The following is a 15,770-nucleotide window of genomic DNA, read 5'->3' as shown; positions in this document are numbered from 1 at the left end:
TGCTCGGCTGAGCAAGAGAGAAACCACCGTCATGACAGGGACGTGTCGGGAGAGGAGCGCCCGGTCCACGAGGCTGCGGGCTCTTTCATCAGCTGCCTTTTCTGGGGCTACAAACGACTGAAGCCAGTTATTGTTTTATTGCCCTGTGCAAACCCTGGATATACCTCTATGACTCACTCCAAACACTTGCCCTCCACCTGCTTTCTCACCTGTGGGGCGCCTGAACTCTGGGTGGGGCGCATGTGGAGAACTGCCCCCCAAGCCAGATGGGATGGTGGGATTGTCAGCACCAACTTTACCTAGCCAGTATTCCTTACTTCCAGGACTATCCACCTCATTCGACCTTCCCACCCCTCACCTCTGGCCTCCTGAGCTTGAGCTCATCTTCTCTGGCACCAGTAGCTCTTCCCAACCCCCACCCCACCCCAGCCCTGAGTCCAGTAAAGACCCAAGGAGGCTCTGCTACCTTCACTGTGAACAGAGGATCCCAAACCTTAGGGCCCAGGCGCCTGGTGTCCTTCTGTCTGAGTCCCAAATCTGGGGGAAGAGTAAGACAGTGGTGTAACTAACCTGACTAGGGGACTACGTCCCTTGGGTTGGAAACAAAATCCAGAGCCTTGACTAGGTTAGACCAGAGCAGGCCCAGGAAAGGCCGTGCCCCCTGGGCATACCTTCCTCAGCTATGTTCCTGGCACCCAGAAGAGGGGCTCCCTGGTACAGGTGCAGGAGCGTGCTGGCCCCTGCTGTCACCATGATCCCTGCGCTCCTGGGGCTCACCCTGTTCCTCCCCTTCCACCTGTTGCTTCTGCCATTGCAGACCCCAGGCCCAAGAATGCCCTCCGCTCAGCAGCGACTTTGTTGGAATAAACACCCGTTTCTCTAAGCTGGTGTCCTTCTCTGCTTCTAGGACGCTACATGATTGCCCTGCCCTTACTCCCAAACAGAAGGAAATATGAGCGTGGACCTTCCCCTGGGGTGACCTTCTGGCTGGGGTCAGTGTAATTGAGAGTACAGGTTTTCCAGTTCCTCTGAACACAGCTCACACACGGTAGGGACATTCTATGTTGCCCTCAGCACACACGTGTGCATGGACATGCAACCTGCAATGTAAAAACCACTGACTCGGAGCAGAGGAATCCACAGCAGAAGGGATATAAGGAGCACCGGGTACCGTTCTGATTGTCGTTGGGATTGAAAACCCACATCAGATTTTAAAATCATGAGCGTGAACAACCAACATACTTAGAACCATTCTGTACTCAGTCACCACTGTGTCTCAGTACAGTATTTAGTAAACCACAGGAGATACCCACTTTATTCCAACACTTTCATAAATGACACTTTATTATAAAAGAGGCTTGTGTTAGGTGATTGTGTCCAACTGCAGGCTGATGTAAGTGCTTGGAGCACAGTTAACACAGAGAAGGCTAAGCTGTGATGTTCAGCAGGTGGGGTGTGGGAAATGCATTTTCCACTTAACGATATTTTCAACCTATGATGGCTTAATGAGGGTGTAACCCCACCATGGTGGAAGAAGATCTGTGGTTCGCCATTCCTGTAACAGGAATGTTACGGGAATGTAAAGTCAGTCGCCTGGAGCTGCAGGAGATGGAACTTGTGGGGGGCTGGGCCCTCACTGCCTTCACTCTTCTAGCCCCAAAGCCTGGTTTCCTTTCAAGTTGGGGCCCCACAAGTAGGGGGCCCTGTGTGTGTAGCCACTCCTCACAAACAACAGGAGTAGGGGGCTCTGGGGAGGGGCAGTGCCTGCTGACGGGACAGGTGAGGTACACAAGGAAATGGGCAGAGGGGCAGCTTGTCTCTTCCTTCACCAAGACGACCAGGGGGTCTACAGTCCCCAGCACCCAAGGGTGCCGCCATCCTTCCCCAGTAATGTGCACTCCCTGTCTTCCAGATGCCAGACAGCTGTGGGGGTGGGGGCGGCGGGGAGGTTCAGAAGGCTCCTTGTTCTGCCAGGAAGCCGGTCCAGCTAGGTGGGGTCCTGGGGGCCCGCGGGGGAGCACTGTGGAGGCTGGTTTGGATGGTAGAGGGTTTGGTGAAGCAGGGCGCGGGCGGCGGGCAGCTCATCAGGATCTGAGGGCGAGACGGAGGCTGGTGGGTCTGCTGGGACCTGTGCCACTGGGTGCCTGCAGCCACAGGCCCCAGGGCTCACCCACACCCAGCTCTCCCAGCAGCCCCACCAATCCCGGGTCTCACCCACGCCCAGCTCTCCCAGCAGCTCCCGGAACTCCGGCTGGGCCTCCAGCACTTTGAGCAGGTTGGTGGACTCCATCCGCTCCAACTGCACCTCCCAGTACACGTAGATCTTCTGGTTGAACGTGACGTACACGAGGCAGGGGCTGTTGCGGCTGTCTTTGCAGGCATACAGGCCTGGGGGGTCGGGGATGGGGAGACAAGGTTGGGAGGCTCAGGCCCCATGGGTGTTTGTGTCAGCAGTTTCCAGCCGCCCACAGACACCGAGCAGAGCACTGAAGGCCCCTTTCTGTTTCTCCTCTGTTGGGAACTCAGTAAAGCAAGGAAAACAGTAAGATATCTGGTCCATTCCTGACACGGAGGGAAACCCCGGCAGGACGGCGTCCCAGGGGGTGTTTGCCGAGTTCCTGTCTCAGTGGCAGCCCCGGGGAACACAGGCAGCTTCTCTCGGGTGACGACCCCTCTCCCCAGGTCACTGGAGCGAGGGGACAGGTGTGCTGGGCACGGGGCAGGATCCCACCTGCACAGAAGGCGCGGATGTTCTCGTCCACCTGGAAGCGGACGACGGTGCGGTTGTGGTCGATGATGTACGTCTGGCCGTCCCAGGCACAGGCGACCACCTCCTCATGCCCGTTGCCCTGAAAAAGGCCACACAGCGGATGTAGGGGTTGCTGGGAGCCTCTGAGAGAGGCCTCCTGCGGGGGTGCTGCTCACTTCAGGGGGGTCAGACCTCTCCAGGGAGCCCTAAGAGGAGGGAAGACTTGGCTGTGGAGGGAGAGTGGCCCCACTGAAGGAGGCCGCCCCCCTCCCCCAGGTCCCACTCACCGTGACATCCAGTTTCTCAAGGGCGAAGAGCTGGTGGTCCACCTGCACCGACCACAGCAGCCTGTCCGCCTCCTCCATGAGCTTCAGGGTCCCTGCGAGGAGAGGCAGGCCGGGCTGGAGACCCCCATCTCTGCGCAGATATCCGGGCCCATGACCACCCACCCTGCACAGCCCACGGCTGACCTGGGGGACTCACCATCCAGGGTGCAGAGAGCAAAGAGGCCAGAGGCACTGCTGTCGGGGCTGTGGCCTAGGTGGGAAGGGATTTGGGGTGGGGGCGGGCAGGGAGGAAGGACCAGAAGAAGGAAAGGTGAGATCAGAGCCGGCACTGAGGGTGGGGAGGGGCGGCTAGAGACCGAGGGAGGCCCCGCACCTGCCCTCCTCCCCCCTCACCCCTGCACCCGCCGCCCCACCCCACCCCCGCCGCCCCCACCTCGCTTGATGTTGCCGATGAGGTGAGTGGAGACGTTCTTGTTGTGGATGCGGCCAGAGGTCTGGTGCAACACAACGTCCCGGGCAGCCAGGGGCTCCCTGTGGGGAAGGGGGTGGGGGTGGTGCTAAGTGGGAGCCCAAGAGAACCTGGTTCTCCCAACCCCTTGTGCTCATCTCTGTATGAGATTCCAGGGTGTAGACCAGGTTGGAGACTTGACAGCCCAGCCCGCCTGGCCCAGGGGGAAGGTCAAGAGACAGGGAGAGAGCGCGGAGCTGCCAGGCTGGAACCCCAGAACCTCCTCAGTTGCCACAACTCATGGCCCGGACTCCCTGGCCCCAGAACAATCTTCCTTAATGGGGCTCTGGTGCCAGCGCGGGGAATCGGCCAACGCAGCTCTGCCAACTGCAGACCCGTCCTCGGCCCTGGGAGCCCATCTCAGTGCCAGGCACACCACTGTCCACAGACCCACACACCCCTTACCGAGTGCCCTCCATGGGTCCCTCAGAGGTGGGGGTCGCCCCAGGGTCCTTGTTCCAGGTACACAGCAGAATCGCATAAGCACAGCCTGGCTGAGACACCATCAGTTCAGGAACACCCAGTGGCCCTGGAGTCACCGAGAGACTGTCCACCTGCACCAGAGGATGGGGGCTTACAGGGGGCTGGGGAGAGAAGCGGGAGCCTGCAGAGGCCGGGACAGGAGGGTAGGAGCCCTGGGACACATCCTTAGCCTTCAAGGACAGCAGCAGGGGAAAGGCAGAGTCCACGGGGACCACCCACCACGACACACCACACCCACCGTCACACCCTTGACTCAGCACAGCGGCCTTTCCTGTCTGCCTGTTACCCGCAGTCTCCCCTAAGACTCTCATTGGAAGTGAACTCCTCCGGGTCTCAGTCACAGGGCGATTTTCCCTTCTTCCCGCCTGTGCCTCAGCCCCAAGTCCCCTGGAGGATGGAGCCCCTCCCCACCCCTGGTCTGCGGTCCCGGCCTCAGCTGCCCACCTGACCCTCCAGCATCCACTTCTTGAGCGACACCAGCTGCCCCATCGGGTGCTCGGCGCCTTCACCCAGGTCTTCCCAGCGGAAAGCCCGGACGACTCGGTCTGTGTAGCCCACCACCAGCTCACAACGGCCATCACCATCTGCACATCCGGAAAATAAGACGGGTTTGGAGCCACGTCTGCCTTGGTCAGCTGAGTCCTGCCAGCACGCTCTCCCCACCCCTCCAGCACCAGCACTTTTTATCAGGTTCAACCTCGGGCCCACCTGCTGGAGCCTGGGACCCGCTCTCTACCCTCCCTCACATCCAGAACCAGGCAGCTGCCTTGCAGGGCCTGTCATCTCTTCCCTGGGTACACGACTCCAGTGTCTTGACGCACCCATATCCCTACCAACACCCTCTAGACGGCCTCTGGCCCAAGTACCCGCCCCGCATCCTTGACCTTGACCTTGAGGGCTCACTCCCCTCAACCCTGACCTGTTGCTCAGATGACCCCTCCCAGCAGGGACTTCCCTGACAACTCCTCTCAGAACAGCCATCTTTCCCTCAACACCCTCCAGCCCCTTTCTTGATGTATCTCCTCTACACCTTCGAGTGTACTATTTCATTTTCTTACCCCATTTCTATTGCTTATTTTTTGTCGCTACCTTGTAAATGTCCAAGAGGGCCATGATCTTTGTCTGTTTTATTCACTACTGCAACCCCAGTACCCAGGACAATGCCTGGTTTATGACAGGAGCGCAATAACTCGGCGTTAAACGCATAACAACTGCCCAGACGAATACTGACAACCCCCCAGCTCCCTTGACCCCTGCTCTGCTGCCCCAACTCCTACTCCCCAGCTGCCTGCAAACACAGCCATGCCCACCGATGTCGCTGATCAGCATGACCTTGGTGTTGGCAGGGATGTGCTGCTTGAAGACTGGGCGCTGCTCCTCCCCACCAAGGGTCTCGTGGTGCCCGGAACCATCCAGGGACTTGGCAGGCGTCAGGTCACACAAGTGAAACCAGCCCTCGGCACTCACAGCCACCACCAGGTTCTGGGCGAGACGAGGCAGAGGAGGGGGCTGGTGGTCAGAGCATGGGAATCGGGGGTGGGCCGAGAGAAGCCCGGGGGGCCCCTGGGCTTCTTACCTTTCCTTTATTACACACGTCTCCAACCCCAACGCAAGTGAGCTGCAAGAGAATAGAGAGGGGCTCGGGGGACGCGCCTAGGGACCCCAGTGCTCCCTGACCTCCTTGCAACTCTGTCATTCGCTGAAAGCGCGTGCACATGGCCCGCGTCAAGAGGCTGTGCTAATCCTGTTACCGTGCTCTGGGTCCCGTGTACCAGACAGTGGTATGTGGACCTAAAGCAGTGACAACAACTTGGGCTTAAACAAAACAAAAACTACACGTATCAAGGGAGCCAGACTACCGTGTCTAGACCTAATCAAATGACCGCCCCCGTTTTCTACTGTACTTCATACCAACGGACAACCTATGCAGATCCAGGAGTACTAGGGGAGTCATTCCATCACATACAATGAAAACCAGCCCAGCTGTGTACGTGTGCACCCGTGAGTGACAGCTGGGTGAGCTCTGCCTGGGGGCTTCCCTCCCTGACTCAAATGAGCCCTGAACCAGGAGCTGGTGGCCGAGCACAAGCTGGGGAGCTCGGTGGGGGCCCCCAGCTTCGACAGTGCCTGGACAGGAGGGACCCAGGGTTGAATACTGACCATTCCCTGGCAGGAGCAGGTGAGCCACGGCCGGCTATCATCATTCTTATACACTGACAGCTTTCCGCTGGTGTCCCCCACCACCAGTTCATTTAACTTCAAATGGAGAGAGAAGAGAGGGTTAGGCTGGGGTCCTGCTGAGCCATGCAAGGCCTTCTAGACTCGGCCCACCCTGCAGAAACCACAAGACCTCAATCTGTATCTTCATTGACTTTATCACAGATATTTTGAGACCAACACAGCCATGGTTTCCCAGTTTATTTCCACGCAGCGGTGTGTGGGCTTTGAGAGCAGGGCAGCTCAGACAAGGGGCAATACAGAATCTGCGATCCATCTCAGAAGAGCCTGACATCTGAACAGCTCAACGCCCTACCTGCCTGCCTTTGGCTCTTCTAATTCACCCTGATGCGTGGGACAAGTTTTGAAAACAACCCCACATATGCAACTTTGGGGGAATTTAGGGCTTCCCTGGTGGTTCAGATGGTAAAGAATCTGCCTGCCCTGCAGGAGATCTGGGTTCAGGAAGATCCCCTGAAGAAGAGAACGGCAACCCACTCCAGTGTTCTTGCCTGGAGAATCCCATGGACAGAGGAGCCTGGTGGGCTACAGTCCATGGGGTCGCAAAGAGTCGGACACGACTGAGTGACTAACACACTTGGGGAATTTACCTTCAGAGTTCATACTTAATCAGAGGCCAAATAAAAACAGTGGTGGCTCTGGGGCACTCCCTCCTCTAGCAACAAGATCTTTTGATGTTGGTGCCTCCGAGCGGGCCCAGGTGTAAATGGTGAAGAGGCTCCAGACGCTCCCGGGAGCTTAGCCACCACTTGAAGGCAGTGGTGCCTGCATCTCCACTGGAGGTGCCTGAGGGGCAGCATCTGAGTTCTTGGCCTCTAGTGCCCTCAAGTGGTGGCCAAGCTCCCAGGAGGGTCTGGAGCCTCTTCACCATTTACACCTGGGCCCTCCTTTCCCAGAGGTTCCCCAAAGGCTGGCTGCCCTTTCAAGGGGATAACCATGAAAACCAACTGGCTCCACAAACCTATTTCCAGATGTCCTTTCAAGATTCCCCCTTAGGGGGACATCTAACACCCCTCCTGTCCTCATATGAATACTATTTTCTCAAGAGATTTTTTTTTTTCGCCATGCAGTGAAGCATGAGCAATCTTTTAGTTTCTGGACTAGAAAATCAAACCTGTGCCCCTTGCAGTGGAAACGCCGAGTTTTAACCAGTGGACTGCCAGGTAATTCCGTTAATAGACAAATTATAATTTTTTTTTTTTTTTTAAGAAACAAAGAAAAATCAGAATCAAAGAGAATGCCCAATCAGCCCTTTAGTTTTTTTTTTTCAGGGAAAAATCTTTGGTGGGGATCCAAAGACAGATGCCACAGACTTGCAGTTTAACAACTGCTGAGAAGGACCTCAGTCAGCAAGGGCACAGATGCAGGGATGAGACTCATAGAGCAGTGTGGTTAAGTGTGGTGAGCAAGCAGGTGCCGCTCAGCGGGCAGAACCCAGGCCAGAGCAGGCGTCCTAGAAGGGGACCCTTCCAGGGTACTCCACCTGCTCCCCAGCATGGGTGCTCCTAGGCGGTCCATCCTGGCCCTGGCCTCTGGAGGTCACTCGGTGACACTACAGAACCAAGCTGCAGAGCACAGCTTCACTCAGAAATGCTAACAGAAAGGAAGTGAGTTCTCTCTGAGTGGGTGTGTATTCTATCCCTGGCTTCCCCCTCTTAGCAGGAAATAAATCACTTGTAAAAAACTTTAGGTGAATGGTTTATCAGGATGAAATAAAAGTCTTTTTTCTGGCCTGGAATCTCCTAAGATTGGCCTGGAGCACCAGTTACAAAATGTCTATGTACACTCATGCAGGCTGAATGGACCACATCCTATCACTAGCCAACTACCTCACCTACTTGCCCTTCTTTTAATTACATTTATTGATAACAGGCAAAGCCCCTCAAATTGCCTTGAGATACATAATAACATCTGCCTTTCCTAACAACCCTCATTTAGTCAACAAACATTTATTGAGTGTTAATTATGCACCAGGCATTATAGGTGTTGGAAGGGAATACAGCAGTGGAAAAAAAGATTAAAAATTCCTGTCATTCTGAAGCTTACAACTTTTTTTTTAAGGGTAGTATAATATACCCAATGTTGCAGAACTGAGTGTGCAATGCAGTTAGAAAAGTACAATTTAATTTCAAAAAAAAAAAGTAACACTGAAGCTATGAGAAAAGGCATATAATCTTCCCTTTTAAACAAAGAAGACGATCCGATAAAATGGAAAATGACTATCTCTAGAGTCACTTCGGTAATTTACTACTCTAAAATGCCTCCCTTGATTTTCTCATAAAATTATACTGCTTAGTATATGAAGAAACATGAAAGCCCAGAAAACATAATACAAATTTACGAGAATAACTTTTTCCTCCCTAGAGGAGGTAGAGCAAAGAGGCCTCAAAATACCTTTCCCATCACAGGGCAAAGGAGGCTAGGGGCGGGGCAGGATGGGGTGGGGGTGAGTGGTGGGATGTTTTAGCCCTATGGCAGAACGTGAAGAGGAACTAAAAAGCCTCTTGATGAAAGTGAAAGAGGAGAGTGAAAAAGTTGGCTTAAAGCTCAACATTCAGAAAACGAAGATCATGGCATCCGGTCCCATCACTCCATGGGAAATAGATGGGGAAACAGTGGAAACAGTGTCAGACTTTATTTTTCTGGGCTCCAAAATCACTGCAGATGGTGACTGCAGCCATGAAATTAAAAGACGCTTACTCCTTGGAAGGAAAGTTATGACCAACCTAGATAGCATATTCAAAAGCAGAGACATTACTTTGCCAACAAAGGTCCGTCTAGTCAAGGCTATGGTTTTTCCTGTAGTCATGTATGGATGTAAGAGTTGGACTGTGAAGAAGGCTGAGTGCCGAAGAATCGATGCTTTTGAACTGTGGTGTTGGAGAAGACTCCTGAGAGCCCCTTGGACTGCAAGGAGATCCAACCAGTCCATTCTAAAGGACATCAGCCCTGGGTGTTCTTTGGAAGGAATGATGCTAAAGCTGAAACTCCAGTACTTTGGCCACCTCATGCGAAGAGTTGATTCATTGGAAAAGACTCTGATGCTGAGAGGGATTGGGGGCAGGAGGAGAAGGGGACGACAGAGAATGAGACCGCTGGATGGCATCACCGACTCGATGGACGTGAGTTTGAGTGAACGCCGGGAGTTGGTAATGGACAGGGAGGCCTGGCGTGCTGCGATTCATGGGGTCGCAAAGAGTCGGACACGACTGAGCGACTGAACTGAACTGAACTGAGTGTATTCCCAGGGAAAAGAGAGCGTAGAACAGGGAGGTGAGGATGAGACGCAGGTAGCCAGAGGGCAACAATGTGCTTTGCATTTAGACTGTGAAATAGAGATTATGGGAAAAAAGCGTCCCGCACCCTCAACAGCCACGGCCCCCTTCGATGCCCCCACCCTAGAACGCTTGGCACATTTTAATCAATGGGCTTATGACATTTCTCTATTATTGTGACTATCGCGCAGTGGGAGTGTTCCGTCCACTTTTGAATTCCCCAGAATTTCGCAGAATCCTCGGACCACAATCCAACACTAACGACAACGCTGAGGCTTCCCTGAGCCTTCACCGAGCACCAGACTCGGTTCGGGCCTGTTCTACTGGTATTAACACACTTTAACGACGGGAGAAGGAAGGAGAGGAAAGGGAGATGGACACTGAGCTTGTAACTCAAGCCAAGGATGGCCGGCCAGGCGAAGACTTCCCGGCCAGGCGCTTAAAGCCGTCCGGTGGGCCGGGCCAGGCCGGGTCGGGAGGCAGGTGCTCCTGCGGAGCCGCACACGCACTCCTTGTTTATCTTCCGAGGCTCTGAAAGGGAAGCGGGCCACGGAAGGGCGGGGAAGCCGGCCATGCAGTTTATTGGTTCCTCCTGGACACAAGTCATTGAACCACGCAGCAGACACGTTACGCGAGCCCCTAGAAGGACACCGGACCAGGGTTCCGGAGCAACGCAGCCAGGACACCTTGAACCGGACCTGCCCACACGGCCCCTCCCAGTCCATTTCCCCTAGCGCCCGTGCGCACGCGCGCGGACCGCACCGCCCAGCCTGCAGGGCACGCCATCCGCTCCCACGCAGCACGTAGGCGCCGGCCGCGTCCCCCGCCCCTGGCTCCGCCCCGCGTGCGCAGACGACTGCGTCTCCAGTGCGCATGCACCGACCGTGTCGTTGTCAACGTCTCCGAGGCAAATGGCGTGTGGGAAGAGGCTCCCGCTGAACTCTAGGGCTACGCGCTGTACGTAGCTAACCGACCTCATCGCACTTCCGAGGGCTCAGGGACCGTGAAGCCCCGCTAAATGTTCCCCGAGCCCCCCTCGACAGCCGCCCGAGCGGAAAGGCCACCCAAAGCGGAAAGCTTCGTCAACGTCTGAACCTCCAATCGCGGCCTACCTCGCTAAACCTCTGCGAGGGGGCAGGCCTTCCGGGCGCGCCGGGCGTGGGGGCGGGGCTCCCGAGCCTGAGTTGAGTGACAGGGCCTCGGGCCACTCCTCTTCTCCGCAGGTTGCGGCCTGTACGGGTCTGCCGAAGCTGGCGGGGCTGAGTCGTTTCCTTGACAACAGGGCTCTCGAGAGCTTGACCTAATAACCTTGACCTCGTGCTTTGTTGCACTGGCAGTGAAGATTCCTAGCCCCTAGACCATCCCTGAGAATCATAACTGTAATAACCAACGACTCTGTGGTTTCCAACAATGTTTTTTAAAAAAACAAAACTGTAACATCTCTTTGCTGCTGCTGCTGCTCTGTCGCTTGAGTCGTGTCCTACTCTGTGCGACCCCATAAGCGGCAGCCCACCAGGTTCTGCCGTCCCTGGGATTCTCCAGGCAAGAACACTGGAGTGGGTTGCCATTTCCTTCTCCAATGCATGACAGTGAAAAGTGAAAGTGAAGTTGCTCAGTCGTGTCCGACTCTTCGCGACCCCATGGACTGCAGCCCACCAGGCTCCTCCGTCCATGGGATTTTCCAGGCAAGAGTACCGGAGTGGGTTGCCATTGCCTTCTCCGTAACATCCCTTTCAGTTCAGTTCAGTTCAGTCGCTCAGTCGCGTCCGACTCTTTGCGACCCCATGAATCGCAGCACGCAAGGCCTCCCTGTCCATCACCAACTCCTGGAGTTCACTCAGACTCACGTCCATCGAGTCGGTGATGCCATCCAGCCATCTCATCCTCTGTCGTCCCCTTCTGCCCCCAATCCCTCTCAGCATCAGTCTTTTCCAGTGAGTCAGCTCTTCGCATGAGGTGGCCAAAGTACTGGAGTTTCAGCTTTAGCATCATTCATTCCAAAGAAATCCCAGGGCTGATCTCCTTCAGAATGGACTGGTTGGATCTCCTTGCAGTCCAAGGGGCTCTCAGGAGTCTTCTCCAACACCACAGTTCAAAAGCATCAATTCTTTGGCGCTCAGCCTTCTTCACAGTCCAACTCTCACATCCATACATGACCACAGGAAAAACCATAGCCTTGACTAGACGGACCTTTGTTGGCAAAGTAATGTCTCTGCTTGTCAATATGCTATCTAGGTTGGTCATAACTTTCCTTCCAAGGAGTAAGCGTCTTTTAATTTCATGGCTGCAGTCACCATCTGCAGTGATTTTGGAGCCCAGAAAAATAAAGTCTGACACTGTTTCTACTGTTTCCCCATCTATTTCCCATGGAGTGATGGGACCGGATGCCATGATCTTCGTTTTCTGAATGTTGAGCTTTAAGCCAACTTTTTCACTCTCCACTTTCACTTCCATCAAGAGGCTTTTTAGTTCCTCTTCACTTTCTGCCATAAGGGTGGTGTCATCTGCATATCTGAGGTTATTGATATTTCTCCCGACAATCTTGATTCCAGCTTGTGTTTCTTCCAGTCCAGCGTTTCTCATGATGTACTCTGCATATAAGTTAAATAAGCAGGGTGACAATATACAGCCTTGACGTACTCCTTTCCCGATTTGGAACCAATCTGTTGTTCCATGTCCAGTTCTAACTGTTGCTTCCTGACCCGCATACAGATTTCTCAAGAGGCAGGTCAGGTGGTCTGGTATTCCCATCTCTTTCAGAATTTTCCACAGTTTATTGTTATCCACACAAAGGCTTTGGCATAGTCAATAAAGCAGAAATAGATGTTTTTCTGGAACTCTCTTGCTTTTTCCATGATCCAGATAGTCTTGAAATGAGGGTAGTGAATCGGACCAGCTTTTTAAAAAATGAAATAGAAAAAGCTAAGTAATCTCGAGTAGTAAGGTAAGTATTATTTTTGTGAAACCTTTGTTTCAATTGTATATATTTATACATGTATATAGGGCTTCCCAGGTGGCACAGTGGTAAAGATTCTGCCTGCCAATGCGTGAGTTGCAGGAGACGCCTGTTGGATCCGTGTATTGTGAAGATCCCCTGGAGGAGGAAATGGCAACCCGCTGTGGTATTCTTGCCTGGGAAATTCAGTGGACAGAGGAGCCTGGCGGGCTACACTCCATGGGGTCGAAAAGAGTCAGATGCAACTGACCACACACATACATGTGAATACAGGCTTATTATGTAAAGAAATTTTTTTTCCATGGTGGGTGTGCTCTGTAGGTAAAAGTTTGAAAATCACTTGTAAAGCGCATACAGTCACTTGTAAGGCACATTGCACATATATTATCTCATGTAAGTAGTGCATGTGAGCTTGTGTGTCTGTTCCAGATTTTTTATTGAAAAAAACAGGTTCAGCAAGATAAAATAGGAAGGCAGAAAGTGATGGAGGTGGGTCAAACCAGAATTGTTTGAGCAAAAACCCACATCCTGTATTTGACTGCCAGAGTTCCCAGAAAAGTCCTCAGGCTAGAAATCAGGGTTGCTGGGATTCTGGGTCTGGTCTGGCGCTTCAGCACAAAGCTCTTGCCCTCCTCAGGGGCCTCCATCTGTAGTGTAAATGGAACGTCCCCATCAAGTCTAGACTTGGAGTGAAACCTTCCATGTTGACTCCAGTGCAGCCTTTCTTTGGGCTTCATCAGTCAGAGCATCAAAAGTATTATTTGTGAGATTCTGCAGGTGCTCAGTGGGTTTTCAGGTTTAGGCCAGCAGGCCCAGACTAATCTACACATGGGTTTTTCAGGAGTCAACATTGTAAAAATAAGGACATCTACCTCACCCTGGTGGCTCAGTGGTATAGAATCCACCTGCCAATGCAGCTGATGCAGGTTTGATCCCTGGGTTGGGAAGATCCCCTGGAGTAGGAAATGGCAACCCACTCCAGTATTCTTGCCTGGGAAATTCCATGGACAGAGGAGCATGGCAGGATACAGTCCATAGGAGTGACAGAGTCAGACACAACTTAGGGACTTATCTGGAGAAGTGGAATCATCTGACACAGTGGAAGAAAGCCCCAGGAGCTGGGGAGGGGTGGCACCTTTTGTCCTAGAGGTTCTGTGGCTCTCCTGGCTCATTAGATGAGGACAGGGAGCAACTGGTCAGAATAGCAAGAGGAGGCAATCTGGACAGATGTTGGGCACAGTGCCCTCAGGTTTCTGTTTCATGCAAGGTCCATGCAAAAGGCCCTGGGTCACACACATATCAGTTCAGTTCAGCACTCAGTCATATCGACTCCCCGCGACCCCATGGACTGTAGCATGCTAGGCCTCGCTGTCCATCACCAACTTCTGGAGTTTATTCAAACTTGTGTCCATTGAGTTGGTGATGCCATTGAACCATCTCATCCTCTGTCGTCCCCTTCTCCCGCCCCCAATCTTTCCCAGCAGCAGGGTCTTTTCCAATGAGTCAGCTCTTCGCATCAGGTGGCCAGAGTACCAGAGTTTCAGCTTCAGCATCAATCCTTCCAGTGAATATTCAGGACTGATTTCCCCTAGGATGGACTGGTTAGATCACCTTGAAGTTCACGGGTCTCTCGAGTCTTCTCCAACACCACAAAAGCATCAATTCTTCGGCACTCAGCTTTCTTTATAGTCCAAACCCCACATCCATACATGACTACTGGAAGAACCATAGCTCTGACCAGATTGCTTTTTAACTTGCTGTATGGGCTGGTCATAGCTTTCCTTCCAAGGAGCGCCATGTGTGCCTAGTGCTGGAAGCCCACCTCCTCTATGGCGGGCGCGTGTGCTGCTCACCTGGCTCTGCCACATCTCTGTCCTCGAATCCTGGCTCCAGTCCTAAGCGTCCACCAGGTTTAAGGGGCGGAAAAACAACCAGTTTCAAAACGTTTATATCTAAATGTAGACTTAGTTTTGAATTGTGTTTTTCACTGTATGTATAACTCCGTTGTTTTTTTTTCCCAGCTCTTTCAGTGAAATAGTAAAATAATAAATAACCCGGGACAAAATACTTGAGGATCACCTCACCTCAGTCACCCAGTGCCCTGACCTGACCCAGCTCTCTTAAAGGGTACCCTGACCCAGCACCCACAGGAGCTTGGTTTATCTTCCTCATCACTTGGGCTTATTGTTCTTGACCTTTCTCTGCCGGGGTGCCTGTTTTTGTTTGCTCTGTCATGTCATGAAGGTCATGTTACTGTGATTACAACTTGGATTTATTGCCTCTTGGCTTTTGTCAAGAGAGCCAAATAAAGTTAGAAAGGAAGGAAAGATAGGTCTCCGGGAAATAAAGCATGAATCAGTGCCCACCCCCACCCCACCCCTGCCACGCCTCTCCCTTCTCTGTCAGTTACTTTTAACTGCACCAAGTGTTACAGTCACAGCGAGTGGAATACAGGCCCCGGCATTGCAGAGCCTTGCGGACAGAGGCCTGGCTCCACAAGGAGAGCCCTGACTCCACAAGGAGACTCCTGTTCTTGGCCCTTTCTGGTGAGATGATTGGTGGGTCTCCACTGGCACCATCTAGAGCTCAGCTCCTTTAGGACAGGCACTCTCAGCGTGGGTTTTGGCTTCCTCCCCAGTGCTGCCTAACCAGGCCTTCTTCTTGGTCAGATGACTTGGATGCAGTGTTCATGTGGGTGGCATATTCTCTACAAACCAATAGCCAAACAATAGCTTCAGTAGAAACCTGCTAATAGCAGGGCAAGGGGAGGTGCGTCAAGCGGGAAGCATTTCCTGGGAGACTGTCCACTTCTCCCCGAGTAGACATGGGTTGTTCTGTTCAGGGTGTGGACCTAGGATGCTCAGTAAGAGACGGGAGCTTTCAAGAAATCTCTTCCTGTATGTGAGACCCAGAGCCGCTCACCATCCAGAGGGCACGGCCAGAGCTTCCAGTGGGCTCAGTGTGAGACTCCACCAGTCTGACTCATGATGCACCTTAGCACACGGAGGGTTCTAGGGCCCTGAAGCACAGAAACCTGTCCCTCAGACTTGACTTGACCTAGAATTTAGGCAGAATAACAGTGCAGGCAGCTGTGCTCTGAGAGACGTGGTTACTCAGAGTCCCCCCACCACCACAGGTCTGGCCCTATTAGGATCCCGAGCTCAGGAAGGCTTTGCTCTCAGAACCCGTCTGGGCTGCTGTCCAAGACTCTGCTGCTGCTGCTAAGTCACTTCAGTCGTGTCCGACTCTGTGCAACCCCATAGATGGCAGCCCA

The 15,770-nt window shown here is 53.4% G+C and overlaps 1 protein-coding gene across 2 annotated transcripts; it reads right to left on the bottom strand.

Annotated features, from left to right (window-relative positions):
• Positions 1-1,287: 1,287 nt before the first annotated feature.
• Positions 1,288-10,665, bottom strand: ITFG2 (integrin alpha FG-GAP repeat containing 2). Of its 2 annotated transcripts, XM_027541029.1 has the most exons (12): positions 10,424-10,665; positions 6,188-6,283; positions 5,604-5,645; positions 5,338-5,509; positions 4,472-4,611; positions 3,950-4,098; positions 3,470-3,567; positions 3,233-3,286; positions 3,037-3,128; positions 2,732-2,849; positions 2,215-2,388; positions 1,288-2,091 (listed from the first exon to the last, which is right to left on the bottom strand). In XM_027541029.1, exons 1-12 carry the CDS (start codon positions 10,517-10,519, stop codon positions 1,988-1,990), a joined length of 1,335 nt encoding a protein of 444 aa, XP_027396830.1. In that variant the 5' UTR covers positions 10,520-10,665; the 3' UTR covers positions 1,288-1,987. The 2 variants fall into 2 exon arrangements, with proteins under 2 accessions (XP_027396830.1, XP_027396831.1); XM_027541030.1 differs by lacking the exon at positions 5,604-5,645 and having other exon boundaries at positions 10,424-10,664.
• Between the last annotated feature and the right edge of the window lie 5,105 nt (positions 10,666-15,770).

The sequence above is a fragment of the Bos indicus x Bos taurus genome, chromosome 5, assembly GCF_003369695.1.
Source record: "Bos indicus x Bos taurus breed Angus x Brahman F1 hybrid chromosome 5, Bos_hybrid_MaternalHap_v2.0, whole genome shotgun sequence".
Lineage (NCBI taxonomy): Eukaryota > Metazoa > Chordata > Mammalia > Artiodactyla > Bovidae > Bos > Bos indicus x Bos taurus.
Note: the sequence above shows the minus strand (reverse complement) of the source record. Positions and strands in the feature narration are given on the sequence as shown.

Excerpts from the sequence above, each read along its gene's own strand:
- ITFG2 (XM_027541029.1), bottom strand. The coding sequence starts at position 10,519 with ATGAGGTCGGTTAGCTACGTACAGCGCGTAGCCCTAGAGTTCAGCGGG. Across the intron at positions 5,646-6,187 it reads CCTGCTCCTGCCAGGGAATG|CTCACTTGCGTTGGGGTTGG; the intron begins GTCAGTATTCAA and ends ATTCTCTTGCAG. Across the intron at positions 2,092-2,214 it reads GCTGGGAGAGCTGGGCGTGG|ATCCTGATGAGCTGCCCGCC; the intron begins GTGAGACCCGGG and ends TCTCGCCCTCAG.